The 27777-nt window shown below is 43.8% G+C and overlaps 1 protein-coding gene across 1 annotated transcript in view; it reads left to right on the forward strand.

Annotated features, from left to right (window-relative positions):
* Window positions 1–25973, forward strand: part of LOC147452837 (uncharacterized) — a 78013-nt gene extending 52040 nt beyond the window's left edge. Inside the window, exons 2-5 of the mRNA XM_086518435.1 lie at window positions 21002–22823; window positions 22899–24429; window positions 24500–24583; window positions 24695–25973. Coding sequence (XP_086374561.1) covers window positions 21002–22823; window positions 22899–24429; window positions 24500–24583; window positions 24695–25429 — 4172 coding nt within the window. The 3' untranslated portion in view covers window positions 25430–25973. The remainder of the gene's footprint in view (window positions 1–21001; window positions 22824–22898; window positions 24430–24499; window positions 24584–24694) is intronic.
* Window positions 25974–27777: the final 1804 nt, after the last annotated feature.

The raw sequence follows: 27777 nt of genomic DNA on the forward strand, positions 1-27777 counted from the left end.
CCATACATCAACCTAAAGATAAGCCTCGATTCAAGAAGCAAGGTCGCAAGTCTCAACATCGCATGAGAGTCTTCAAATCAGGCGACAAGGACATCAAGTTCGAAACCTACAACGGACGGAGAGACATCTCCAAAGCACTGTCCTTCATCAGACAGTTTGAAGTCACCTTTACCAATGGGCACTTCACAAAAAGATCCAAATTACGCCATGTGGGGATGCATCTCAAGGAAACGGCAAGTAATTGGTGGTTAGCCAAGATTCTGGAAGGTTCTCAGGCCAGAACTTGGGAGAGCTTCAAATCTGAATTTTATGAACAATTTCTGTGGGGGAGCAGGAGAGAGAGCCCACTTGCTGTTCTATGCAATGAGAGTGAAGGAGAAGAGAAGAGAGGTGGAGAAGAAGCTCACGCAGAGAAGAACGTGAGAGAGAGAGAGAGAGCTCGTTGAGTTCTGGGAAAAAGCCCCGCTATTTCTTTTGGGCTTCACATTTGAGTATATGAGTAAGTGACTAGGGGGCCATTCACACTTGGGTCCCCTCACTTATAAGTCTTTTTAACTTATAAGTTATAAGTACAAGGCACTTAGGCCTTTATTCCCTAACAACCTCCCACCTAAAGGCAATGTACCTTGGGAGATCAAAGAATCAGCTAACTATGATACAACAGCTGATCATGCACTTACTCATCCAACACCCATCATCTGTCGGCAATATGCAAACCGCTCTGCTGGAAGACTCTTGGTCAAAAGATCTGCAGGGTTGTCATCTGTGTGCACCTTGACAAGTGTAATGCTCTTGTCATCAAGCACACTCCTGATAAAATGACACTCCACCTCTATGTGCTTTGTCTTGGCATGAAAAACAGGATTCCTTGCAAGCATAATAGCACTCTGACTATCACAGTGTAGCACAGGAACCGGTGACTTAATGCCAAGCTCTTCTACCAAACGCATGAGCCACAAAGCTTCTTTGCATGCCTCAGTGGCAGCCACATACTCAGCCTCAGTGGTAGACAAAGCAACACATTTTTGCAGTCTAGAAATCCAAGAAACTGCACCTCCTGTGAATGTAAACACATATCCAGAAGTAGACTTCCTGCAATCTGGATGTCTAGCAAAATCTGCATCTGTAAAGCCATGCACAGATGTCTCACTCTTCCCAAAACAAATGCACAAGTCTTTAGTGCCTTTCAAGTATCTCAAGATACACTTCATTGCTTCCCAATGCTTTTTGCCAGGATTGCTCATGTACCTGCTTACCACTCCCACCGCAAATGCAATGTCCGGACGTGTAGCAACCATAGCATACATCAAACTGCCAACGGCTGATGCATAAGGAATCTTGGCCATTTCAGCCCGCATATCATCTGTGTTTGGGCAGTCATGTGCAGTCAGTTTTACATATGGAGGCAGCGGAGTACCAAGTGCCTTTCCCCCATCCATATGAAAACGATGTAGCACCTTATTAACATAATCTCGTTGAGATAGATACAGACGCCTGTTGAGTCTATCTCGAGAGATACGCATGCCCAAAATATGATTAGCATCACCAAGATCCTTCATGTCAAAGCGATTCTTTAAGCTTTGCTGTAATGCATCCAACTCCGTGACATTTTTACCCGCAATAAGCATGTCATCAACATACAAAATCAGCAATAGAAGAGATCCATCACTTGCCGTTTTGATATACAAACAGTGATCAGAATTACTTCTTTTGTATCCTTGAGACCTCACAAATGTATCAAACTTGTGATACCATGCACGGGGAGACTGTTTCAAACCATACAAGCTCTTCAAGAGTCTACATACTTTCTTCTCTTGCCCCTTTGACACAAAACCTTCTGGCTGCATCATATAGATCATCTCAAGCAAATCGCCATGCAAAAACGCTGTTTTGACATCCATTTGCTTTAACTCCATATCTTCAGAAGCAACCAGGCCTAAAACAAGACGTAATGTGGCAAGCTTTACAACAGGAGAAAAAATCTCATCAAAATCAACACCATGCTTTTGCTTGTACCCTTTAGCAACCAAACGTGCTTTGTACTTAGAAGAAGCATCAGATGTGACCTTGGTCTTGTAAACCCATTTACATGGCAGAGCCTTATGCCCTTTAGGCAAATCAACCAAGTCCCATGTATGGTTTTTCTCCAAAGACTGCATTTCCGAAACCATTGCTTTGAACCATTTCTTACTGTCTTCACGTTGCATAGCCTCTTTATAGCAAGACGGCTCACCACAATCAGTAAGCATGACATAGTCCAAAGACGGTTCATATCTATCGGGGGGCCTTGTCACCCGAGTAGATCTACGCACCCAATGATCCATAACAGGTGGATTTTCAGCCTGTAATTCATCAAAAACAGCAGGCTGTTCAGCCGGTTGCATCGCAACAACGGGCGGTCTAGGAGCATCAACCTGTTCCCCTACCTGTGGTGCATCAATGGCAACTTGTTGGGGTTGATTTTCAGCAGCTAATGGCTGATTTTCAGCACCATTTTCAGCATGTAAAGGCTGCTGAACATTGGGCCTTCTTGGCTGTCCATATGTAACATCTTCACGAAAGACAACCCGGCGCACTTCCTCGACCTTTGTGGGCTGTTTGTGCATGCAATTCTCATTGAAGATGACATCATTGCTGCGTATGATTTTCCGTAATGCGGGATCCCATAATCTATACCCCATTTCACCATCCTCACCATATCCTAGGAAAATGCATTTATGAGACTTTGGTTCTAGTTTGGTGCGCAGTTCACTCCGGATGTGAACATAGGCCTCACAACCAAACACTCTTAAATGTGCATATGAGGGTGGCTTGCCAGACCACACCTCCTCAGGCACCTTTCCACCCAAAGCCTTGCTAGGTGAGCGATTAATCAAGTGAATAGCTGTTTGCACAGCTTCTGCCCAAAAACCATGAGGTAATGCAGCATGTGACAGCATACTCCGAACTTTCTCTTGGATAGTCCGGTTCAACCTCTTTGCAACTCCATTCTGAGAGGGATTAAAAGGAGCCGTGAGCTCTCTTTTAATACCTTTAGTAGCACAAAAGTCAATAAAAGCTTTTGATACATACTCCCCCTCATTGTCTGAGCGCAAAGACTTAAGCTTCTTGTCAGTTTGATTCTCAACAAACGCAAGAAACTTCTTGAAAGTATCCAAAACATCGCTTTTAGCACGTATTGGATACACCCACACCTTACGTGTAGCATCATCGATAAACGAGACAAAATATTTCTTTCCCCCTAAGGACAACTGTGGCATTTCACATGCATCGGAATGCACTAAGTCTAACCTGTCAGACTTCAAAGAAAGAGACCTTTTGTGCGGTGTTTGACTGTGCTTACCATAAATACAGTGCTCACAATGAGAAAAATCAGCATACCTCAAACACGGCAAATAACCACAACGAGACAGAGTTTCCATTCCTCTTTTACTCATGTGTCCCAACCGGCCATGCCACAAAGAAACACTTGGCTGCTCGGTTACGGCGACAACATGGTCACGCACACTAGATACATGCAAAGGATACAAAGTGTCCGATTTACAACCCTTGGCTACAATCCGGGCCCCTTTACAAATTTTCCACTTGCTATCACCAAAAGTGGTGTGATAGCTTGCATCATCTAGCTGTCCTGTACTAATCAAACTCTTCTTGAGTTGTGGCACATGACGCACTTTGTGCAAAACAAAAGTCATACCATCAGCAAAAGAAAACTGGACACTGCCAATACCTGCAATGTCACATGCATAGTTATCTCCCAAATAAACAGTGCCCTGCACCTCACCTGAGTACTGTGTAAACCAATCCCTATGAGGTGTTACATGAAAAGAGGCACCTGAATCAAGAATCCAAGTATGCATGTCCACATCAGAACCCATAGCAAGGGTATGTGCATCCACAGAAGAGGCATTGAGTACATCAGTGCTGCTGTCACTGTCACAGCTACTAGCAACATTGATTTCCTCAATCAACACAGTGCTCTTCTTGGCATTTCCCTTGTCCTTTGCATCAGTTTCAGCACCCTTGTTCTTCTCTTTCTTCCACTCATAGCATTCCCGTTTATAATGCCCTTTCTTTCCACAATGATGACACACAACATCTTTCCTACGAGATTTGCTGCGTGCCCTGTCCTTACTGTCAGATTTCTCCCTCTGTTGAGACCTGCCTCTCAAGTGCAATGCATTAGAAGACCCACCTGTGGTGTTCTTCCTGTTCATCTCTTCCATCAAGAGAGAACTCTCTACATTTGCATACTTAAGTGGCGCACTTGAGTTACTAAGAGCTGTCCGGAATACATCCCAACTCTCGGGCAATGTGCATAGCAAAAAAGTAGCTTTGAACTCCTCATCAATCGTGAATTTCAGCTCTGTCAGTTGGCTGAAAATAGAATTGAATTCATTGAGGTGCACCGACATGTGCGTGCCCTCCTTCATGCGGAGATCCATAAGCTTCTTGAGCCAATACACTTTACTGGCAGCACTCTGCTGTGCATACAACTCGTCTAAACGCTTCCACATGCCCCATGCTGTCTGCTCATTCTCTACATTGAAGAGTAAGTTGTCAAACACCGAAAGCATGATCGTGGAGCGAGCCAACTCGTCCACTTCTTCCCATTCTTCAATCTCCATATCAACCGGTTTCACACCCTGTAACTTAATAGGTTTCGCCTGTTTCTTCTGCAACAACACATTATAACATTGCTTCTTCCATATAGCAAAGTTATGGGCACCTTCAAGCTTGCGAATGTGCAACAAATTGCCACTTTCACTGCTAGAAGCCATTCTGAGTGATTGCAAACACTGAAACCCTGTTTTGCCGACCTAAACACGCCCAAATGTGCGCAATCGGGCAAAAAACAGCTTGCTGTTACAGAAAAACAGCGAGCAAATTTCACGCGAAATCACCCCAAAACGGCATACATTCACTGCCAAACCCTTACCAAAGGTTTCCACAAGGTGTATACATCATTTGCTTGCTGAAATTCCCTGTTTTAGGGCAAAAATCAGACCTGTAAACACCTGTTTTGCTGAATTTTCAGAACCTCGTTGGTGGAAACACCTATAAGATTGACCTGTGAGACTTGCCCTAATGAAATTGCATCAAATTGACCCCGAAATTGGTCAATTTCAGTAGAAATAGGCTGCTGTTCGCCAGTTTTTGAAACCCTAATTTTGGGGAAACTGTCACCAGAGGTCGATTCTACACGGTGAGAGGATCCCTTCGCGACAGAGTTGATCGAAAACGGTTGAATATCCTTCCCGCAGCGAGCAAAAATAGAATTCTGATTTGTGTTGCGAAGATGGCTCTCTTGGAAACCCTAAAGCTCTGATACCATGTGTGGGGGAGCAGGAGAGAGAGCCCACTTGCTGTTCTATGCAATGAGAGTGAAGGAGAAGAGAAGAGAGGTGGAGAAGAAGCTCACGCAGAGAAGAACGTGAGAGAGAGAGAGAGCTCGTTGAGTTCTGGGAAAAAGCCCCGCTATTTCTTTTGGGCTTCACATTTGAGTATATGAGTAAGTGACTAGGGGGCCATTCACACTTGGGTCCCCTCACTTATAAGTCTTTTTAACTTATAAGTTATAAGTACAAGGCACTTAGGCCTTTATTCCCTAACAATTTCTTCCACCTGACTTTGAGGAGGACATACGGAAGGAATGGGACTGGCTTGCCCAGAAGGAACATGAAAGAGTAACGACTTATGTGGACAAGTATTGGTCGGTTCTTTTGAAGGTCACTCCCTTCATGAAGATTGCCGACGAGGAAAAGAAAAGAAAGTTCGAAGCGGGTCTCCAACCGCAACTTCGAAAGAGTATGAAGGTGTATCCGCATGATACTCTTCAAAGGATGATGGAGTTAGCAATCATTGCTGAGGATTTGCACTCAACTGGGATGCCCAGAAAAATGGAGCATAGCACTTACCGTGCAAGACAAAGAGGGGTCTACGATGACCATGGGGGCCAAGGAAGAAAACATCCTCCATCTAGGGACGATGATCATTCTAAGAAGCTAGAGGGCATTGGCAAGCGAACTAAGTATCTTTCTCCTACTCAACTTCAAACTTTCAGAGAGGAAGGAAGATGCTTATACTGTGGCGAGAAAGGACATATGAAACTGGACTGCCCGCTAAAGCAGCAACGGCAAGAGCAAGCCTCTATGAGGCAAGAGAAAGCAAGGAAGGAACCCGCACCGCCAAGCTCGAACTCAATTCCAGATGTTCAAGGAAACACAGAAACGGAGAAAGGGAAGCGTCAACTTTTAAAGGGCTGGGGGTCTTTGAACAACCAGCGAGTACCGATTCTTTATGATCCAGGATCCACGGATAACTTCATCTCCCTGGATACTGCAAAACGTTTGTGCCTTACACCGGCTCAGCTTGGCACACCAGTTACATCCGGATCGGCATTCGAGGGGTTGACAACCAATGCAACTCCCGTGCAAGGACAGCTCAATCTTCGGATTGGCGAGTACAAGGACCGCGAATCATTTTTGATGGCACCCATCGAGGGATGTGATATCATCTTGGGTATGCCATAGCACTTTCACATGACACCTATTCCCGATTATGTAGAAAAGACCCTCACTTTTGATCATGGGGGTAAGAAAATAAAGATTCAAGCTGATGCAGGAGATTGGCAGTTCCCAATTGTAAGCCATATCTCCATTAAGAAAGAAATGAAGAAGTGTGTTTCTGCTTACTTGATTTTTGCAAAGGATAAAACTAGTAGGGACTCTCTCTAGTCTGGAAATTAAGCGTCTTCAATTTATTGAAAAGTACAAGGATTGTTTCACGGAAACACTTCCTGATGAACTCCCTCCGTTCTGCCCGGAAGATCACCACATAGATCTCATACCGGGTAGCTCGCCTCCCAATCAACCCCCTTATTGGGTGAGTCTTGCTCAGCAAGAGGAAATTTTGAAGCAAGTCAACGAGCTTCTAGAGAAAGGGTTAGTACGGCCAAGTGCTTAACCCTACTGCTCTCCAGTTCTACTGGTGCAGAAGAAAGATGGCACGTTTCGAATGTGCATAGACTATCGGTCTTTAAACAAGATCACAATCAAGAATCGCTTTCCGATCCCTCGGATTGATGATATACTTGATAAGTTGCAGGGTGCAAGTGTCTTTAGTCGCATAGACTTAAAGAGTGGGTATCATCATATACGGATCGCCCTTGAGGATGTCCATAAGACTGCTTTCCGCACAACCTTTGGACTATATGAATTCTTGGTAATGCCTTTCGGCTTGACCAATGCTCCTGCGACGTTCAATCGCATGATGGACCGCATTTTCAGCCCGTATCGAGCTTTTACGGGAGTATTCTTTGACGACATACTCATCTTCTCTAAGTCAGAAGAGGAACATCGGAAGCACTTGGACTCAGTGTTTCAAGAATTGCGAAAGCATGAGTTGCATGTGAATGCAAAGAAGAGCGAGTTCTTTCTCTCTGAGATACACTATCTCGGCCATATAGTCTCCCACAATAAAGTGAGTATGGATCCTGCCAAGATCCGAGTGGTAGAAGATTGGCCTATTCCCACTACGGTACATGATGTACGTCATATTATCGAAGGTTTGTCCGAGGATTTGCTCATGTAGCAAGACCACTTCATGATTTGACAAAGAAGAAGATTCCTTTCAGATGGGGATCGAGACAACAAGGAGCTTTTGATCGGCTCAAGTACTTGCTAAGCCATGGACCTATTTTGATAGTGCCTGACTTAAGGAAACCATTTGAGGTTCACTGCGATGCTTCAGGCGATTGCATCGGAGCAGTGTTAAACCAAGAAGGCCATGCAGTGGCTTATGAAAGCAGACGGCTTAAGGATGCAGAGTTGCATGCATCAATCTACGAAAAGGAACTCACGGCTGTGATTCACGCCTTATTCAACTGGAAGCACTATCTTCTAGGAGCGGATTTTGTGATCAAGACTGATCACCAGAGTTTGCGGTATTTTCTTACGCAAAGGAAACTATTTGAGAAGCAGATGAGATGGGCAAACTTTTTGTTTATGTTTCACTTCCAGATCCTTCACACGGCTGGGAGTAAGAATGTGGTCGCAGACGCATTGTCTAGGCGGCCAAGGGTGAACACTATCACTTCGGTGTATCACCAAGAATTAGAAGCACTACCGGATTTGTATCCGAATGATCCAGACTTCTCCACCATTTGGGGAAAGCTACATCGTGGAGAGAATGAGTTTCCCTATTCCATTCGGGACGGTTATCTCTACCACCATCAGGCTATATGTGTGGCGGAACCATTAAGAAAGAAGATCATGGATGAAGCACATGCTTCGCCTTATGCGGGTCATCGGGGTATTCTCCCTACGACCTTAGCAATGGAAAGATCTTTCTTTTGGCCTAGCCTTAAAGCAGACATTGATAAGTATGTCAGGGAATGCTTGGTTTGCCAAAAAGTGAAGTATGATCGGCATAAGACGCCTGGGTTGCTACAACCTTTGCCTGTGCCTAATGAACCTTGGGAAAGTATTGCCATGGACTTTATCATGGACCTCCCTAGAACTCAGACTGGAAATGACGCGATTTGGACCATTGTGGACAGGTTTAGCAAGCAAGCACACTTTATACCAGTCAAGAAAACGATCAAAGCAGATCATATGGCTAGGGTCTTTCTGGCACAGATCTTTAAGCATCATGGAATGCCTAAGTTTATTGTGAGTGATCGAGATCCTCGCATGACAGGAAATTTTTGGCGTGCCTTGATGGATAATCTTGGGACGAAGCTGAATTTTTCATCCGCCTATCATCCTCAAACGGACGGGCAAAGTGAGATAGCCAATTCCACAGTATTGGATATGTTAAAAGCTTATGTGTCAGACCGGCAATCTGACTGGGAGAAATATTTGCCTCTTGTCGAGTATGCGTATAACAATACCATACACTCATCGACGGGGAAAGCATCTTTTGAGATTCTCTATGGTAAGCCTTTGCTTCCACCCATCCTTTTAACTAAGGATAAGATCTTTGCAGCAGATGAATTTGTCTGGGATTTGGACACAGCCTACGGGCAAGTTAGGAGAGCTATTCTACGCTCTCAAGAAAAGCATACGAAAGCTGCAGACAAGCACAGAAGGAATCTAGACTTAACAGTCGGACAGTTAGTCTTACTCAAGTTTGAGAAGGCAGACTTAAGAAACAAGCGTCTCATAAGGGGAAGGTGATAAAACTTTCTACCTGCTACTATGGGCCGTTTAAGATCACTGAGCGAGTGAATGATGTCTCTTTCCGATTAGAGCTACCGCCTAATTGGAAGATCCATAATGCTTTCAATGTCAGTTTACTCCGGCCGTATGTGGGACCGCCTCCGAGCCAGCCTAGTTCTGAGGAACCTCCTGAGGTTGAGGAATCTGAAGAAATACTCCAACCGGAGCAGATAATAAGTCATCAGGAGCGGTCTCTCAAATTTGGGAAGGTAACACGGAAGTATTTGGTTAAGTTTAAGAACTATTCGAATTTAGATGCTCAGTGGATGACGCAGGAGGAATTAGCAGCTTATCCCGAGATACTGGAGGTATATGTCCAAGCACTACAGTTGAGGTCAACTGTTTAGAAGCCAGAGGGATGTTGCTAATTGGACTATTTTCTTATTTCTAATGATTAATCTCTTTTCAATGAAGCTTTTTACGAAAAGCAGGAACAGTCGCGGGAGGACAGATGTTTTCCCGCGAGGAGTCTGTGTCTGCATTGCATCTGTGTCGTGTCCTGCACCCGGGGACGCCTGGAATGTGTCCGTGTAGCATTGTTTTCACTAATTGAGTGAGTTTTTAAAGTTTGAACAGGTTCACACTTTATTTTATAAAGTGACCGGTCACTTTTAAGTGACCGGCCCCTTTATTAATAAAATAAAGCAAGCAAGGCTCTTATAAAAAAAAGCCAGCGCTAAAACCTACGCAGGGGGCTGAAATTGCGATCTCTCTCTCTCCTCTCTCTAGGAGCGCAAGGCTTTGCTTTTTGGGCCTCTATTCCAGCCGGGTGCCAGACCCTATAAAAGGGTAAGCCAGCGTTCCAGTTTTCAGCAAGCGGGGAGCAGCAGAAAGTGCTAGCGCTGGGATTCTGGAGTAGAAGCTGGCGACGGAAATTGCAAGTGCTCGCGTGACGACTGAGTACGAGGGTCGATTCTCCGAGCAAGGAGCGACAGGTATAAGGTGTTGATACGCATTGAGAATTGTTGCTTTGTGTGGTTTGTTTTGCAGGAATCTTCCGTCTTACGGGAAGGCCCTGAACGGGAAGTACGGCTTCTCGCCTAAGTCCCTTACGGGAAAGTACGGCTTCGCGCTAAAGTCCCTTACGGGAAGGAACGGCCTTGTGCCCAAGCCCTTTACAGGAAAGCACGACCTTCGGGTCTAAGATTACAGAACGGAGGGGTTTCCTTGGGTTCTCGTGCTTGTATAAGAATTCTCCCTGAATAAAAGAATACTCTTAACGGGGGGGGGGGGGGGGGGGGGGGGGACCAGCCCATCTTCTGGTCCCCAATACTGTGTCGATCTTCTCCCTTCTCTCATGTTTGCAAAGTATTATAATTTTCAGATTTTCTAAGTGCTCGTGTACGCTCCCGTTTTGTGACACTAAAGAATCCACAGAACCCACTTCCTCTGTCAATGCAATTACTAATAACACGAGTGTGCCCTAAGTTTCTCCTGACCCTCCCATTGATGATTCTCTCATGAAATGTTATGGTATATGACGAGGCAGCGTTTTGTCATATTGTTTGACCCAGGTAGTATGCATGATGTGATCAGTCACTCTCTTGTTGAGAGAGCCCGCCTAAAGGTTAGTGAGAAATCTCCTCTCGAGGTCTCTGGCTTTGTTCCCGGTATGGACTCTCTCATCATGCAAGAGTGTCTTGGTGTGTTGTTTACAGCTCAACAAGCTGCTTTCCATAGAAATTTTTTTGTCTCTGCTCTCTCAGGTTGTGATATGATTTTGGGCATTAAATGGTTTCGTGAGCTTAACTCTCTCATTGATTGGGAGGCTAACACTTTCACTCTCAATGCCAAAAGTGACTCTCCCATTGTCATTCGTGGAGAGGAAGTTGTTCATTCTCCCTCTCTCATTGCTAATGTGCATGCGAGGATTGATCGGATTCAGGAGAAGGAGACACTTAGTCTCTTCTTCTCCCAAGCATGACACACAGGATTTGCATGATTATGAGAAGCATGATGAATTGAATGACAATGATTTGCATGATTATGAGAAGCATGATGAATTGAATGAGAATGATTTGCATGATCAAGATGTGATTTCTCACAAGCATGAAGATGACGTGATTGTTCACAAGGATGATGAGTTAGTTGATGCTTTTTCTAGCGAAGCTAACCTCGTTGCAGATTCGATTAGTCACGAAGAACCGATCTTGGCTCTCGAGCCTAGGTCCAAAGAACGCTCATAGGAAGTATTATGTGTTCACATGATTCATATGCACGCATTGTTCGAGTGTTTCTTGTATTTTAGTCAGCGTCTTTATGTGATCTCTTTTCCTAGGCATGACATATTGTACGTTGAGCACGTTTCACTCATGAATGAGCATGAATGTATGCGGATTGTTCATGAAAAGCTGAAAAGTATGCATTCAAGGAAGTCACATTCCATGTCTCTTCCTTCGCATGACACATTTGTAGAAAGAACACATGAAAGTATGAGCACAAAGCATGGGCATTCCGTCGTGAATCGCCACGGTTGATCGATTTAGATCGGAAAGACAAGATTCGATCTCATTGTTTGCGTGTGTGTGGTGAGCGGTTTGACACTCCGTCTCTTTGTTCATCTACATTGCATGCACGATCTATTAGGACGACATGATTTTTTCCACTCACTTTACATGGAATAGGTATGTTGATGGTTTTGTGTTGGAAATGGGTTGAGGAATTTTCAGCCATGGAGATTCTTGAAGAAGAAAGAAGCATGACACTCGACGAAGTTGAAGCATTGAAGGAGCCACAAAAGACTGTGTCGCTTTCGGCGCGGCCCAAAGAAGCAAGCGTTGCGGACCTTTATGAACTTCAAGTACCGCACGACCCACACATAAGGGTGGGCCGGCGAAGAGTCCCTTCTAGGATTCCGGATGCTATTGGCGATCTCCCTCGACGCCATACAGTTCAGTACCAGTACCTCACTTTGAAAAGGAGGGGATGTCACGTGACACATCCAACCCTATGTGTCCGTGGACAAGCTACATCACGACAAGGGTTCAGTCAGTCCAATCAGTCTAGATTAGCAAGTGTTCTGGCACTTTTGTAAGTCTGTTCGCAGACCATGCATGCCCAGACACTTAGTGTAGATGCATATCCTCTGGTTGCACATAGCATGATCATAAGCATTCCCGTGAGAATCCATCAGAATCCTTCAGGGGAGTTTTCCGGTGCATTTAGCCTATTTTCCCTATTTTTGACATTTTTTCACTTTTTATCTTTAAGCGACTTTTGTTGGAAAGTAGGTAGGGCAAATTGAGTAAGTTTGTATATAAGCAAACCTAGACTAGCACAGGCAGCAGGAGCTACACCGCTCAACAGGCAACTTCTCAAGCAAGAACCCCTTGGGGGGATTTCCCTCAAGCAGACTCCTTAGCGTTTTTCATCAAGTACCATCGCCAACATACTTCCTCTCTTGGCGTTTTTCCCTCCAAGCAAGTGTCGCCAAAGAGTCTCAGTTGCTAGCGTTTTTCCTCAATAGACATTCATCGCCAAGAAGTTCTCAGCCTGGTGTTTTCCATATTTGCAACCCTAGTGTTTTGGAGCCCAGATCGCCCTCCCTTGTACATGGCGTTTTCAGCATTAGCATCAGCAGATTTCAGCAGATAAGCACGGACAGTTTCAGCCATAAAGACCAGCCATAAAGATCAGCTAGGGCAGCGTTTTCCGTAGCGTTTTCAGCCGCAACAGAATTCGGCCATTAGCGGTTTTGGATAGCAGTAGAAGGACAGCAGATTACAGCCCATTAGCGTTTTTGGACAGCAGTAGAAGGACAGCAGATTTCAGCCCATTACCGTTTTTGGACAGCAGATAAAGAGTAGTAGAAGATTCGGCCATAGCGTCAATCTCGCCATCCCCGTCGTCGACATCAACCTAGCTTAGACTTGCATCAGTCACATGCATTTAGTTTGTACCGGTTTGTGCAATCAATAGTAGACCACTCTCGCCGACGAGAGTGGGGCCTTCGGAGGAGGGTTTTACAACCGTCTTGGTGTCGTATTTCTCTTCTCTCTCTATTTCTCAGTCTCATACACTTGCACGCACAGTGTCCATTCACTTTGTTGTGATCATAGCACTCTCTCAGTTAGAACGGAAGGCTCTCCCTTCCATAAGAACAAAAAGAACCTTGAGCACATTATGGAGCACTTATCTTGAGAAAGAACAACATTCATTCTGCTGCACCTTACACCTTCCCTTTGGAATTTTAACTTCCGGATTACATCTCAAGAGTCTACCACTCTCGGATTTGTGGATCTACTTCCCAAACTTGGGTACAAAACCCTTGGGCTGATCTGGCTCTAGTTCCTCAGAGCGCTCTTCTCCTAAAGCGACTCATGCCTTCCTCTGCTCCTACTCCCTCGTGAAGAGGAAGTACACCTACAAACACACACAAACACGGGACAACAATTCATATGGCGAATCCACAATTAATACCTCTCGCTCTTTGCGTGGGAAAAGCGACCTCCGTGCTTCGTAGTCTCGTGATCTCTTGCGTCTTCTGGCGGCAATGTCTTCTCTTGTTGATGCTGGCAACTCTTCTCTGAGAGAGGGCATGTGATGCTTTTATAGCTACCTGGCCACGTTAGGAATAACTGAGCGCTGGCTGCTACGCTCGTAGAGATTGCGGAAAATTTTTCTTTTTTGGGTCTTCCGCCAGAAAGAGAGAGAGAGAAATTGCTTGTTTTGCTGCTTTATTTTCCAGGTAGCTGCCCACTTATTAAGGAGGCAGCTGGCGTATTTTAAAAATAGTCTGAATCGGCCAAAAACTCAACAAAACCCTATACGTTAAAAACAATGCTTCCACAGCACTTCCCAGGCGTCCCTCGGTGCAATCACATACACAGTTGCAATGCAGACACAGACTTTCTTGCGGGAAAGCATCTGCTTTCTCGAAAAGCAACCCGCTTTCTCAGAAAGCATCCGTTTTTCCTCAAAGCTTACCTTGAACCCATCTTCCTTCAAGTGCTTGTCCTTGTGGACAATTCTAACACAGTTCGGAATTTCCTCCTAACTATGGATATTCCCTTTTCGATGCACTCGTCACCCACCTTGTGAGGCATGAAAAATACCCATCACCTAGTCCTTTCCTATCGAACTTACGATACAATCTCCTTCACGATGCTCTATGTCACCCATCCTATGAGGCATCAGAGATGTCCGTTCCCAGATGGTCGGATACTTCTTCTTGATGTTCTCTATCACCCATTCGATGTGACGCATCAGAAGTACCCGTTCTTGGTAGCCTTACAGATATTCCTTTTCACAGTGCTCATGTCATTACGTTGAATGACGCACTAGGAATACTCTGTACTCAGATGTCTCTGGTAAGAAAAACCCTCTCACTTAAAATCCAGTAATTCATTTAGAATTATTTTTCCTGGTTTACCAAGCGAGAAAACCCTCTCACTTATAAATCCAATAATTCATTTAGAATTATTTTTCTATCAGATAAAGCCAATTTAGCAACAGTGCATGTGTTTATCCTTTACGCCAAGGTAAGGTCGTTTGACAAAGAGAGATCACTCAAGAGTGAAAGCTGAAGATTTACGCACCAACTCCCGAGTTTTGTATAGAAGACCCTCAAACTTAGGTGAGAGGGCAAGCCTTTTATCAAAAGGTGGATGCTTTTATCTTTTACGAACAAGGTAAGGATGTTTGACAAAGAGCGATCACGCTCAAGTTTTACCAAGAGTCCAAGTAATTTTTTAAAGCGAAAATGATTTGTAAATGACTCGAAAGATCATTGATTGCTTTGGTATCTGGCAGTTCTCGATCGTACTATTTGATCTATTGGGTAAGATCGTGCGAAGAAACCTTCTACAAATAAATTTAGTGCTGATTTGGAGCTGGATGGGATGATTTTGAGCGGTTACTTTTAAGTACATGATCTTATCCTCTAGTAACTTGCCAAGCAAGCCCTTTGAGAAACAATCGCGTGAGCTTGAAGAAAAATTTACCGCTCTATTTCTGACTCTGATAAATTGGAATCTTATTGTCATCCAAAGATTGAGTAAGCAAAAGACTGATTTCATGAATTTGGAAATGCGAGAAGTCGATACAAGGGGTTGATCCGCCTTTGAGTTTGACATCAATCACCACTGTCTGACCCTTACTATTCTTGAATTGAACCTTCTTTCACTACAATGTTGTACTGGGCATGGAAAGGCATCCCTAAGGTGTGCTTTCTCTGTCACCCATCCTATGAGGCATTAGAGATGTCTGTTCCGGATGGACGAATACTTCTTCCCGATGCTCCCTATCACCCATCCGATGTGATGCATCAGAAGTACCCATTCCTGGTGGCCTTATATATATTCCCGTTGACAATGCTCCCATCATTACTTTAAATGACGCCCTAGAAATATCTGTCTGGGATGTCTCCAGTGAGAAAAACCATCTTACTTATAAAGCCAATAACTCATTTTAGAAATATTTTTCCTGGAGTCCAAAGCGAGAAAACCCTCTGACTTATAAATGTAATAATTCATGCAAAATTATTTTTTTGTTAGATAAAGCCAATTTAGCAACACCTTACTTGTAATACTCAGCCTTCCCCTCGATGGACATGTGAGGGGTGGTAGATTTCTTTGTCTGCATCAACTTCTTGGATTTCTTTTTGTCCTTTGATCTCGGCAACTCTAGTCACAGGCTCATGTGTACAACAAGTCAATGATCCTATTTGTAGTGAGGAACTGTCCATAGCATGCTCCATAAGTTGTTGTATACCTCAAGACCTTCGCTTCATACAATATCTTTGTATCTCTTTAGACATTAGTACCGTTCCATTTGCTCCTTCAAAGGATTTATAGAAGAAACCATTGGTAAAAACGTATCGTAAATGGAGATAATGTCTTCTTCTTGCATTTGCAAACAATTCTAGGCCGTCAAAACATGGGCTCCAACTGCGTGTTAATCAAATTTTTGAAAACAATTTCTTGAATTTCACCCAATTTGCATGCACTTTCTCGTGAAGTTAAAGTGTAGAGCACCAAGTCGGGGTGTTCCCTTTTAGGTGGGTGGCAACCTTTTGGACCTTTGAGGCTTCCATACATGGCCTCTTGAGAAAGCGGTGTTAAATTGTTGAATAAAAGACCAAGTTTACTGGGTATCGAAAGAAAGTGTCAAACTTTATGCTTTGACCCCCAGTGAATTCCTTCTTGCTCTTTCTTCTACTCAAAATTGTCGTACTTTGGTTCTCGAAGAGATGATTTCTATTTTGCTAAAGATGGTCCCAAAGGTGAAGGAGCCAAAATCCTTCGAAGCAGTGTTGATGTTTGAACAACGAAAATTCTTGTGACTTCTTCGAGAGCTGCCTTTCAGATGTGTGTTTCCTCGACTCCCGTCAGTCTTTCTCATTGGAAGAGGGAGGAGAAGGAGTCGTGTTATCTTCAAAGCTAACACATCGGCGTTATTTCTTTCTAGACCCATTCTTTGCGAATTCCTCAAAAAGAAGATTGCTGCCCAGATAGTCGGAGAAAGACTCAAACTTTCATTTCTTTCATGAGAGTCTCATGTGCTTTACTGGCTCATTGATTTTTCGCTCCGTAGGTCGTGCAAAGTCCTCCTATGTCAAAAGAGAAAGCTTTGTTGGTTTCGGCTTTGCTTTCAATTTCATGGTCGACTTGAGGGGCCGATTGGCGACTTCTTGCCACCTTTCGTAGAACCTTTGAATGGGTTGGTTCTTCAGAAACTTTGTATTGTTTGGATCCTTTGCAAGCTTCATCAACTGCGTTGCACAGGTGCTAACTTGCAATTGGTTGCAAAGATGTGTAGTCTATTGATCCTCAATGGAGTTTCCTTGAGGGGATCTGCTTATTTGTTGATTTGTTGTTGTTTGAATCTGCATTACCATTGGAGTCATCTTTCGGCAAAAGTATAGGTGAGGTACGCTCCCATTCTTGCTTAGATTGTCTAGCATCATCCATAGTGTGTGCTGCTGAAAATTAGACGGGAACCTCCATAGAAGAAGAATTGATTGAAGCTTTGATACCATTGTAATCGGTTTGGCATCGACAAGATCGTAATCTCATAGCAACACATGAATAAAAGTGGATAATTTTTAACACTTGAACTATAACACTCAAAAGTAATCGTGATACGGAGCGACCGAGGTCCGCTTCCAGATAATGGAACCAAGCACCCCTGTCGGTACTTCTTTTATATTAGCAATCACAGAGTATAATTGCCGGGGAGTCGCTCTGCAGAGTGCAATTGTGCAACCATGCATTGATCTGCGAGAGACAACCCCCAAGGCTCATATTTAAAGGCCCTTAGCCTAAAAGCAATAGGTTGCACTAGATCCAAAAAGCTTTGATGAAATTAGTGCCAAAAATTTTTGTTTTTCCTTGTAAAAATTGCCACGTCAGCTCATAGATTTTTCGCTGCATTCAATGGGAATTGTTGTGTCTGCATCTGCTACGCAAATGCCATGTTATCACTGGACGACCTCGCTTTCTCTCTTCTGGCTGGTAGATCTATTGCCATGTCATTACTTTTGTGACACTCCACCCATGGCAAATATTGCTCCCATTGAAGACTTTTGATTAGAGATATAACACTTTAATAAGTCGAATATAAGTGAGTCGAAAATTCCTGATTGCCCATCGGGCTGTGGATAAAACAAGTTGAGGATTCTTGTGTTGTAGTGAAATTCTCATACACTGCTCTCCAAAGCATTTTGGTAAACGTGCGGTCTTTGTCTTGACACAAGACGTAGGCCTCGTATGAATGTGAAAGATGTATGCAATCAACAAGTTAGTCAAATGACCTAGCTTCATTGTCTTCCTCATTGGGACAAAGTGAGATTGCTTACTGAACCTATTCACAATAGTCTAGATATTATCATACTCACCTTGAAGATGAAATCCATAGCAATACTCTCTCATGGTCTATTTGGAATTGACAAATGTTGCAAGTTTGGTACGTGGCAACCCCTAGCCCCACCACCATGTGGGTATAACGGTTGGAGCTTGTATGTCTACCCCTATTATCCACCTCCATGCATGACACCAAGTCAGCTTTATAGTTCTTGCAGCAGCTTGACAATATTTATGCATTGGGGACTACAGAGAAGAATCAAAAATCTCTTGAGACGTCCCTTTTCTCAAAGACAATTCTATGGAGTGGTGGAGTTCTATAGCTACCAAGCTTCATGCTCCAAGGACTTGGCAAGCTTTCAAGAATATTTTTGCCCTGAGTTACGCCACATCCCTATTCGAAGTGTAGCTTGTGGCAGAATGGGGCTGGCCTCAAAAACTATGGAAGACTACAACCAAAAGTTTCACCTTTCGATGTCTTTCTTCAAGTTGATAACCTTGGAGGACCAGTGTTACCATCGGACTGCCATCACCTCTTCAGGAATGCTCTTTATCCTAGCAAGTCTCGACCATCCAAGAGCTTGTGGAAGATTGAAATTTACCATTGATGATCAACTGACAAACACCCCTCGCCAACAACGCACAAATCCTCAGGATTCTTGTGATACTTTGACGCAAGTTGCACAACCTTGTTTTCCCGCCAATGAGAAACTGTTCAGCAAGAAGGACCATGCTTCTAATGTTTCTAGACGGGACACACCTCATATGTCTGTCCCATAAAGGTAGAGCAGATTAACAAGGAACGGGTGGAACGGGGTCCTTCCGTTCCCGGAACGCGTTCCCAGGCCCGACGCCTCCTTGAAACGGAAACATGAACAGAATGCGGTTCCCTTCCTAGGCATAACCGGAACGGGCCCCGGAATGGTAGAATCCGGAACGCCAAAGTTTAAAAATATGATTGTTTGGGACAAGTCTTTTGAACTTTTGGGGGGGTGTTATTTCCATCCTCTCCTATATAAAGAAGGGCTTTAAACCCTCTCTCTCAAGCTCTCTACCTCATCCTCTCCCTCAAGGCTCTCTTTGGGCATGCCTTGACATGAAAAGAACGATGCTACCATTCAGATCCGAAACCGAACCAAGCTTTGATGCAGAATGGAAAGTCAGTCATTCTTCAAGTTTGATTGACAGAGACCAACCCTGTTAGACTTACACCACTTTGTTGCTCCACAAGTCTAGGGCATGCATGTACAGCTAGTGTGTCTCCGGTTTGGCCACCCTTTGCATATGCATATAGGCTGCATTGTCCGACTGTCCACTTCTGGGCCGACGGCCCACCTTGTCCGGGCGCCCTCATTTTTCCTTTTTATGCTGGGTCGTGGCGGCTTTGCCATGCATTGCTCGACCTCCCCCATGGGCACCTATATATGGGGCCGGGGGGGTACTCACTTCTCAGTCTGACATAAGGTTGTATTGGTCTCTTGTTCTGGTAGTCATGGGGGGCTGATCGCCCCCTCTTCCACATACACCAGCGTTTTGGTTTGTGTTTTAGTTTTGTTTTGTATTTAGATACTTTTGAACTCTGTTTTGAGAATATTGTTTCAAATTGTTTGAAATAGAATTTATCTGTTTTAAACTTGCCTTGGTGCCAATTGAGTTTATTTGATTCTTATTTATAGAATGGTTTCAATGTTGTTTGAGAGCATATATATAACCTTAGAGGACTCTTTATTCAAGCAATCAACCGCTATTCCCATGCACCCATTGTGCTTCTTTTTCTACTACATACGAGTTTGAATTTTTGGAGGGAGTTATTGTGAACTTACTGTAGTTTCATATAGTTCTTCTTACTCTTTGAAAAATGTCTTCAGAGGACGATGAATATGTTTGACATTTCAACATTTTCTTTTGCAAATAATTCAAAGCAAGTACATTAAGATGGCCAAAAGCTCACTTATGGTTTATCTTAGCGACTTTCTTAGTTTTGGCCACTGATGATACAAGAAGGGATGTTGTAGTTATTGTGCAAGCCATGCATGATACAGGTGATCATTTTTCACTTCCGATTTGGACAAGCATGTTGTCAAGTTTGCAAGATCGTGTTTAGACCGATTATTTATTGCTTGAAGTTTGTACATCGTAAATCCTCTTATCAGTTCAGAGCTTATGTTGGAATAAATACTTTCTCGTCTTGCGTTTGTGTTGTAAGAATTTGATGTTTAGCAATCAAGTGTTTGCATTGCCCACAGTGGATGGCTTTTAAGTTGAGTTTGTAAAAAGAGATGAATTTGGTTTGTGTAAGTTTGCCTCTTGTGCCCTTTGTGGATAGCTTAAAGTTTGTGTGAAAAATATGAATTTCATTCTCGTAAGATTTTCTCTTTTGTTTTTCATCAGAACTTCTACGTCAATCCTCTAGTTGACTGAATTTCTCCTAGTTTTCAAGTATATTTGTTCTCGACCGTGTGTTTGTGTATGTGTTTTAGCCCTTTCGCAAGTTGAGACGTTTCTGACCTTTTGAACTTACAGATTATATGCTTACAGACATATAATTGTTGACTGAATATCTCTTATTTTTCGAGTATATTTGTTCTTAACCGTGTGTTTGTGTATGTGTTTTAGCCCTTTTACAAGTTGAGACGTTTCTGACCTTTTGAACTTACAGATTATATGCTTACAGGCATCTTTATGTTTAATAGTAAGAAAATCTAGGTTTGTGCCCAATACATAAAATAGTATCCACTGTTTGCTGCATGTGCTTAATGCAGTCATGTGCCGAGTCAGTGATCGTGTTGTCATTGAAGGAAAATGAAGTATGGTGTGTATGCTACACAATATCAGTGGTTCTAATCTTTTAGAATAGCTATGGTGGACTTGCACATTTGTTTTAGCAGGATTTTAGAATAGTTACGGTGGGCCAGCAGGTTTTACCAGCATATAAAGATGTTTCAACAGGGATGATGATTGTTTTATGGGTTTTTGCAGGCTCGACGGGATTATTTCAAGATGTCATTCGCAATATAGAACTTGAAAAAGAGCTGGAAAGCAGGATTCGTCGTCGCACTGAAGGACCTGGAGACAGGGACAAGTGGAGGGATAGTGGGAAAGAAAGAGATTTGAAAGGGTCCCGTTTTCACAATGAAGAGCACTATATAAGTGAGGGCAGACCCAAGGATGAAAAATCAAGGCAGGAAAGACTGAAGGATGATGCTGCTGTGAAATCTAGGAGAGAAAGAAGCAGCAGCAGACACAGGGATGATATTTGGAAACCAGGCAGGCATCAGGAAGACAAGAACAAGGAAGAGGGTCAGAATGCGAGTGGAGGCCGTGAAGGGTGGGTCAAATATGAGAGAGATCATGAGCAAAAGAGGAAGTCTGAAAAGGCTCGGGGGGATAGAAGCTCTGAAGTAAAAGCAAAAGATGAAAAGCAGGAGGAGCTTTTCAGTTATAAAGATGATTCTAAAAACGGTAAAAGTAAGGACCTTTCTAAGGATTCAAAAGAGAGAGAAGGACGGGCCATAGAGGCTAAACACAAGGAAAGCAGGGTTAAAGACAGCAGGCACAGGGATGACAAGGACAGAGATGGGAGGTCAAAAATGGAAGGTAGTGCTGCTGAAGATAGACGGCTTACCAGTGAAAGTGTGAAGAAGGATAACTTGAGCCATCAAAAGGAAGAAAGGCATATGGTGGATAGTTATCAGGATGAGGTCAAACGCGAATATGACAAACCCAAAGAAGATAAATCAAGGGTAAAGGGGAAGCTAGAGGAAAATGTTAAGGATGATCGTGAGAAGCTTGACAAGCAGAGGGAAGAGGGAGTAGCCCATATAAAGTACAAACACGATAGAAGGAGACTAGAAATAGAACAGGAAGAAACGGTCCGACATAGAGAGGATTCAGTAGTTGATGCTGCAGCTGATTGCAGGGTACGAAAAAGAAGTGAAAGGGAGCAGGACTTTAGTGTGAGGTATAACAAACGACAGAGTGATGAAGGTGGTTTTGAGAGGCGGCAAGATGATAGAGAAACCAATGAAAGGCATAGGATTGACACACATTTACAAAGGGAAAATCAGCAGGTCAATGGAAAGCAAACAGAAATTTCTCTGAAGTACGAAAAAATGTATGATCTGAATGAGAGAGAAAGAGATGCGTGGAGCTCAGGCGAGAGAGGTGGTCGAGAAAAGGTCAAAGATGACATGAGCAGGCATAGCAAACGCAGGGATGAAAGCCAGGAAAGGCGATGGGGAGGGGGTATGCAAGATGAGAGATTTAAAATTAATAAGGAGATATATGACAGGCAGAAACATTCAAGGGAGATGGATGAAAGGCAAAGGTTTGGCCTTTTCAATGTGAGCAAGCAGAGAGGTGAAAGAGGAAAGGACGACAGGAAGCAAATGGAAAAGCTGAAGGAGGATAGACATGAGGAGGCGCCCATACCAGTTTTTGAGAGGTTGGGCAGTACAAAAGAAGTCAACAGGAGGTCTGATGGAGGGGATAAGGAAAGTAGACGCATCAGCTTAGACAAAAGTTATGATCAATTTGGTAAGAAGAACAAGGATCTTGACGGGCAATTGAAATCCAAAGGGCTTCGTGATCCTATGGATTCTAGAGAAAGCAAGGGTCATGCTACTAATAAAGGGGACCGAACAGCAGCAAAAGCTTCAAGATCCACTTCCTCACAGGATCAGGAGAGGGTTTTGTCCATTACTGGAGCTAAAGATGCAAGTACTTCTGACAATCTCCCGAAAAGAACACTGGACTCTGATATCTTTGACGCTACCACCATTGCAGATAGAGAATTTTCAAGGTTAATGCCATGAAATATGATTAGTGCTGTTATAATTTAGTGTGATTTTTTATTCTAGCAATTCAATTTGTGCAGGCCTCGAGGAAGACAGGTTGAAGAAATTCTGCACGGAGACAGGGCACTGCATGAGAAACCTGGACGCAAGAATAAGTTTGAGATAAGTTTAAGTAGCAGCAGTGGTACCAGACGGCCACGAGACCAAAGTTGGCATGCAATGAGCCATGGAGATCAAGGAAAGGTATTTGCAGGCCCTGAGGAAGAAGTGCGAAGCTGGGAACCCAAAGTTTCGAACCAAGATTCTGATGATGAGAGAAGACGACCTTACAGCCATGAAAGGATTCGAGATACTTCCTCACCGAGGGGACCTTTGGGCCGTGGGCATGATGATTTTGGGAGGGGTTCCGATTCTGCTCTTTCAAAGGACTCTTCGATGTCGAAGAGAAAACACGAAAACTTTTCACAAAGTGCCGCAGGGCCCACCAAGCACAGGCGGATGGATGATTCTACTGCTGAGAGGCCAGATTGGTCACACCAAGGTTCTCAAGGGAACCGGGTACCTATCGATGGACCGATGGGCAGGCCACTGCCACCCAATCGCCACCTAGGGTCTTCAGCTTTGCTTCCTCCTCCCCCTCCATACAGGCCAGGGGTAGACAATCCAACAGTTATGGGTGCACCAAGCAATTTCGTGGAGGGCTCTAATGCTAGGGATGGTGGAAGGTACGACAGGAAGGCTGGGGGCGCTCATTCGAGAAGGTCTGAGATGGTAGGGCCTGGTGATACATGGGGTGGTTTTGGAATGGGCTCGTGGAATGCTCATAATCAAGGGCCAGTCCCAGGCCCTGGGGGTCTGTTTCCTTCATTTCCTCAAATGGCTCCAGGTTTCCTGGGAATGGGTCAACAATTCCATGTTCCCCAAGTTTTTGGACCAAATGGTTCAAGACCTGTAAACATGGGATTTGGGGGCAGGTTTCGCCTGGGCGATGGTGGTTCTGGCTTTCCAGCACATGCCTCTGATCATGGCCCTGCAATGGGGTGGCACAGGTTTTCAGATGGAAGTGAAGGACACCGTCCTCTTTCAGGTTTCATGCATGCATGGGAAGGCTCAGGACGATACGCTGACGAACGCCAGAGGTTTCCCCACCCGGACTGGGATCAGTTTTCGCAAGGGATAACTGGAGGAGGATGGGATGGTGTTTCCGAGCCATGGCAAGGTCAAGTTGGAGATGCCGCTTTTGATGGAAACCCCCCTCATCGGCAAAGAGAGGACTCATATCAAGCGAGGATGGGGGACGTTTCTTGGCTAGAATCTGAGACCGATAAGGTTCAGCCTGTGGAAGATAGTACTGTGGAAACTCCTGAAACATCTCAGGTCTGCACAAACAGCGTTGCAGAAAAGTTTTTATCAAAAGCAAGCAAGCAATTCAAAGAGAGGTTGCAAAAGTTGTTGCTGCATGCAAATGTACAGGCTAGCCTAGTCGATACAGAATTGTACAAAGAATATCTTAGCTTTTTACCACCGTCAGAGGCTAAGAAAATTGCGATAGGTGCTAACAATCACGTGGGTGATTCCACTGCTTTTGTAGATCAAGACTTGGAGTTTGAAGTGAGTTTTCTTTAATTTGTGATTATGTGACCTCTGCTGAGCAGTGCTCTCAGATATGTTGAAACTGCAGGTGGATACTGAAGCTCAGGATCTTTTGTTGAGTGCAACCCCATGTCCAACAATCTGGCCGCCTCTTCCACAGAAGGCTTTTGAGGTTTGTGATGCTTGAGAGTATGTCTTTTTATGCTTTGACTTGCAATACTTTGTGTAAGTATGAGAACCTGGCAGTTTGTTTTAAAGAGAGTTCTCAATGCCTTGCAAGCAGGATGCTTTGAAAGTGTTTCAAAGACCGCAGGATCGGATCCAGAAGTCTAAATTTGGATCGTTTGTCCTCCCTAGAAGCATTTCGGTAATGGTAAGGCCAAGCTTGAATACAGATTTGGTGAAAGTGGATGCTATGGTGAATGTGCAGGATCAGCAATGTACATTACCAGGTCCAGGCAGTGAACCTACGCCGGAAACTGCAACGTCCAAAGAATTAGTGGGTGTAAGATTTTCGGAAAGTGAACTTCCTCTTGTTACAGCTGAGAACCTTACTGATGAAGTAGACAGTGCCATGGTGGTCGGTGATAGCATGGAAGTTGACATTACTAGGTTGCCCGTTTCGCCAGACAAGACTGACAGACAAATTCAGCAAGGTCATGACCGACTTTTAATAGCTCTTGATGCTGAGCAGGGGTCTCTGGACAACGGACAGGAAAAGATCTCTGCATATCGTCTGTTAGCTCCTGAGATTGCTGACAGTAGTGACCGAATTGGCCAAAGTGAGGTTAATATTCCTAGTCTTCTGGAAGCCCCTCTGCTAGCCGAGAGGGAACAATTAAATTGCCAAGATTTGGAAAGTATGGGTTTGAATACACAGGTTTTGACGTTTACAAGTAAAGAAGAGGAAGAATCCGAGGAAGGCTATGATAAATTAGATGCCATCATGGCCGATGGCCAGAAAGATAAACATAGACAGGAAGTTTATATTGAAAGTACTCTTGCAAGTTTGCCTTAATGCGGTGCATTGTTGCTCCTGGTTGTGTCATTCTTTGTGGCATCGGGTTGATCTGCAGGCTTTGAAAGACACGTGCACAAGATGTGCCCTTGTCATGTCTTTTCTCACATGGGCAGAAACTGCTCGGAGAGTCTGCATATTGTATGCTATTACACGAAGTGTACAGGTTAACCACCCCTTCCACAGCTCGACGTTCCCGCCTTGCAGCAGCACTAAGGGGCCTTGTTTTTGCTGTTGATTAGCTCACAACAGCTGTGGCATGACATTTTTGGTGGTTTGGAGTGGGAGTAGTTACATGTACATTCTTTGTCTCGTATATATAGGAGTGCTAACTGGTTTTGGACGCTTGTGCCCCACTGAGTGGTTATGGGGTTTTGCTTGACAGGAGCAAATAGGAAGGCAAGCCCCACGAGGTTTCTCCCATGAGTTGTGGGACCGATTCATTTCTTCCATTATATTGCCAACAAATCTCCGGCTACTATTGATCAGTCTTTGTAAACTGTACTTTTAAAGGGTAATTCATTTCATATGGTGATTTGGGTCTGCCTGTATTTTCGTAAAAGGTATCTGAATGCTTTGATTAGTAAGCTCTAGGAAGCATCCACCAAGTGGGATGCCACAAAAAGTGTTGTGCCATCACTGCTTGGATGGAAGTTACATCACTTTAACCAAGAGTTTTGCAATAAATGCACTCATGCTCTATTGTTTGGTTAATGCTCCTTTGGTATGTAAAGGATGTAAATGTATGGGCATAAGAGTATGCCCTGCTTGTATTTTCTGGAATCTTATTTTGAGCGTTATTACTGTTTCTTGGAGTGTGAACCAATTCATCTCTTCCATTATATGGCCACAAAATCCACTGGCTACTACTGACCATTTAATGGTAGCTAGAGCATGAAAAAGAAACATAGAGCCACTTTTGGTTCTGGAAAGAGGAGGCTTTTGGGCAGTGGGGATGTTGTAGTATTTAGCAACCATGAGTCTATACCTTGCACTTCTAGTTATTTTAATGATGGGTCTTTGTAAATAGTAGTTTTTAAGGGTAATTCATTTCATACTGTGATTTGGTACAGGAGCCCTTGGAAGCATTCACCAAGTGGGAATGCTACTAAAAATGATGTTTTCGATCACAGCTCGGACTACGGTGAGTAAAAAGATGGATGCCACATAGCTTACCAAGAGTTTTTTTGCCTTGTTTTGAATAAATGTGATCATGCTCTGTTCTCTAGGCAATGCTCCTTAGGTATGTGAAGGATGTAAATGATGGGCTTTCTGGATTTTATTGTGTCATCGCGGTTGTTGAGAAGGGGGAGAGACGTCTGATTACACTATTTTCTCTGTATAATGAAATGCTTTGGTCTTTTCCAAGGGAGCCCTGTGCAAAAACGACTAGGCTGAAAATGGCTCTAATTACTATATTTCATACTGGCTCGTGTCTGCAAGATTCATTGCATGTTATGGAAGGGTAGAGGCAGGCCTTTCTGGGGGTTGTTCAAATGCTTGACGGTGTCCTTCTGCAATCAAATTGTGTTTGATTGCAGAGGCAGGCCTTTCTGGGGTTGTTCAAATGCTTGATGGTGTCCTTCTGCAATCAAACCGTGTTTGGTCTCTGTTATTGCGGTCCTGCTATGAAATGGAGGTGCTTGTTCAATGTTTAGATTGGTCGGAACGAGGAAACAATATTTGATGCATTGCGTATAGTATGTATGGGTAGATGTAGGCCTCTGTGCTCCTTGGAATAAAACAGAGATTGCTCCAATGGCTAGGCTCATAGAGGATGTGCATCTACACATGCCTTTTTTAAAAAACTTTTTTTTAATCATAGGGGTTGTGCAAATACTCACATATATGAGTGGTAGTGTTGTATTAAAACCACCGAGAAGAGGCATGTCCACGAGCCCTTAAATTATTATCAAATTATGATTGAACATCGAATAATTTCGACAGTATTAATTCTCAGTGAAGTCTTGGAAGCTTTTGCAGAAAGCATAGGCTCAAGTCATTGTTCTTTGTATGCATCTAGTTTTCCTTTTTGTTATGCTAAAACATGCCAAATAGCAGTAATGTAAAAGGTTTTGCATCTTTTTTTTTGTTGGTGGGGGGGGGGGGGGGGGGGGGGGGGGGGGGGTGGTGATGAGAAAGAAAGAAATAAAGAAAGATGGCTTTTTAACGTCTATGTGAGCCGAAGTCACGGCCTATGAGACAAATCAAGTTTACATGTGTGTGTTCTGTCTATTGGAAAAGGCAAAATAGTTTAAATTGGTATAAAACAAAAGAAAAGGACTTTTGGTGGGTAATGAGATCTATGGGGATGGGTGGAGCTCTAATACTAGGGATATGTGCATGTC

The sequence above is a fragment of the Adiantum capillus-veneris genome, chromosome 8 (assembly GCF_014529385.1).
Source record: "Adiantum capillus-veneris isolate H3 chromosome 8, ASM1452938v2, whole genome shotgun sequence".
NCBI classification, from domain to species: Eukaryota; Viridiplantae; Streptophyta; class Polypodiopsida; order Polypodiales; family Pteridaceae; genus Adiantum; species Adiantum capillus-veneris.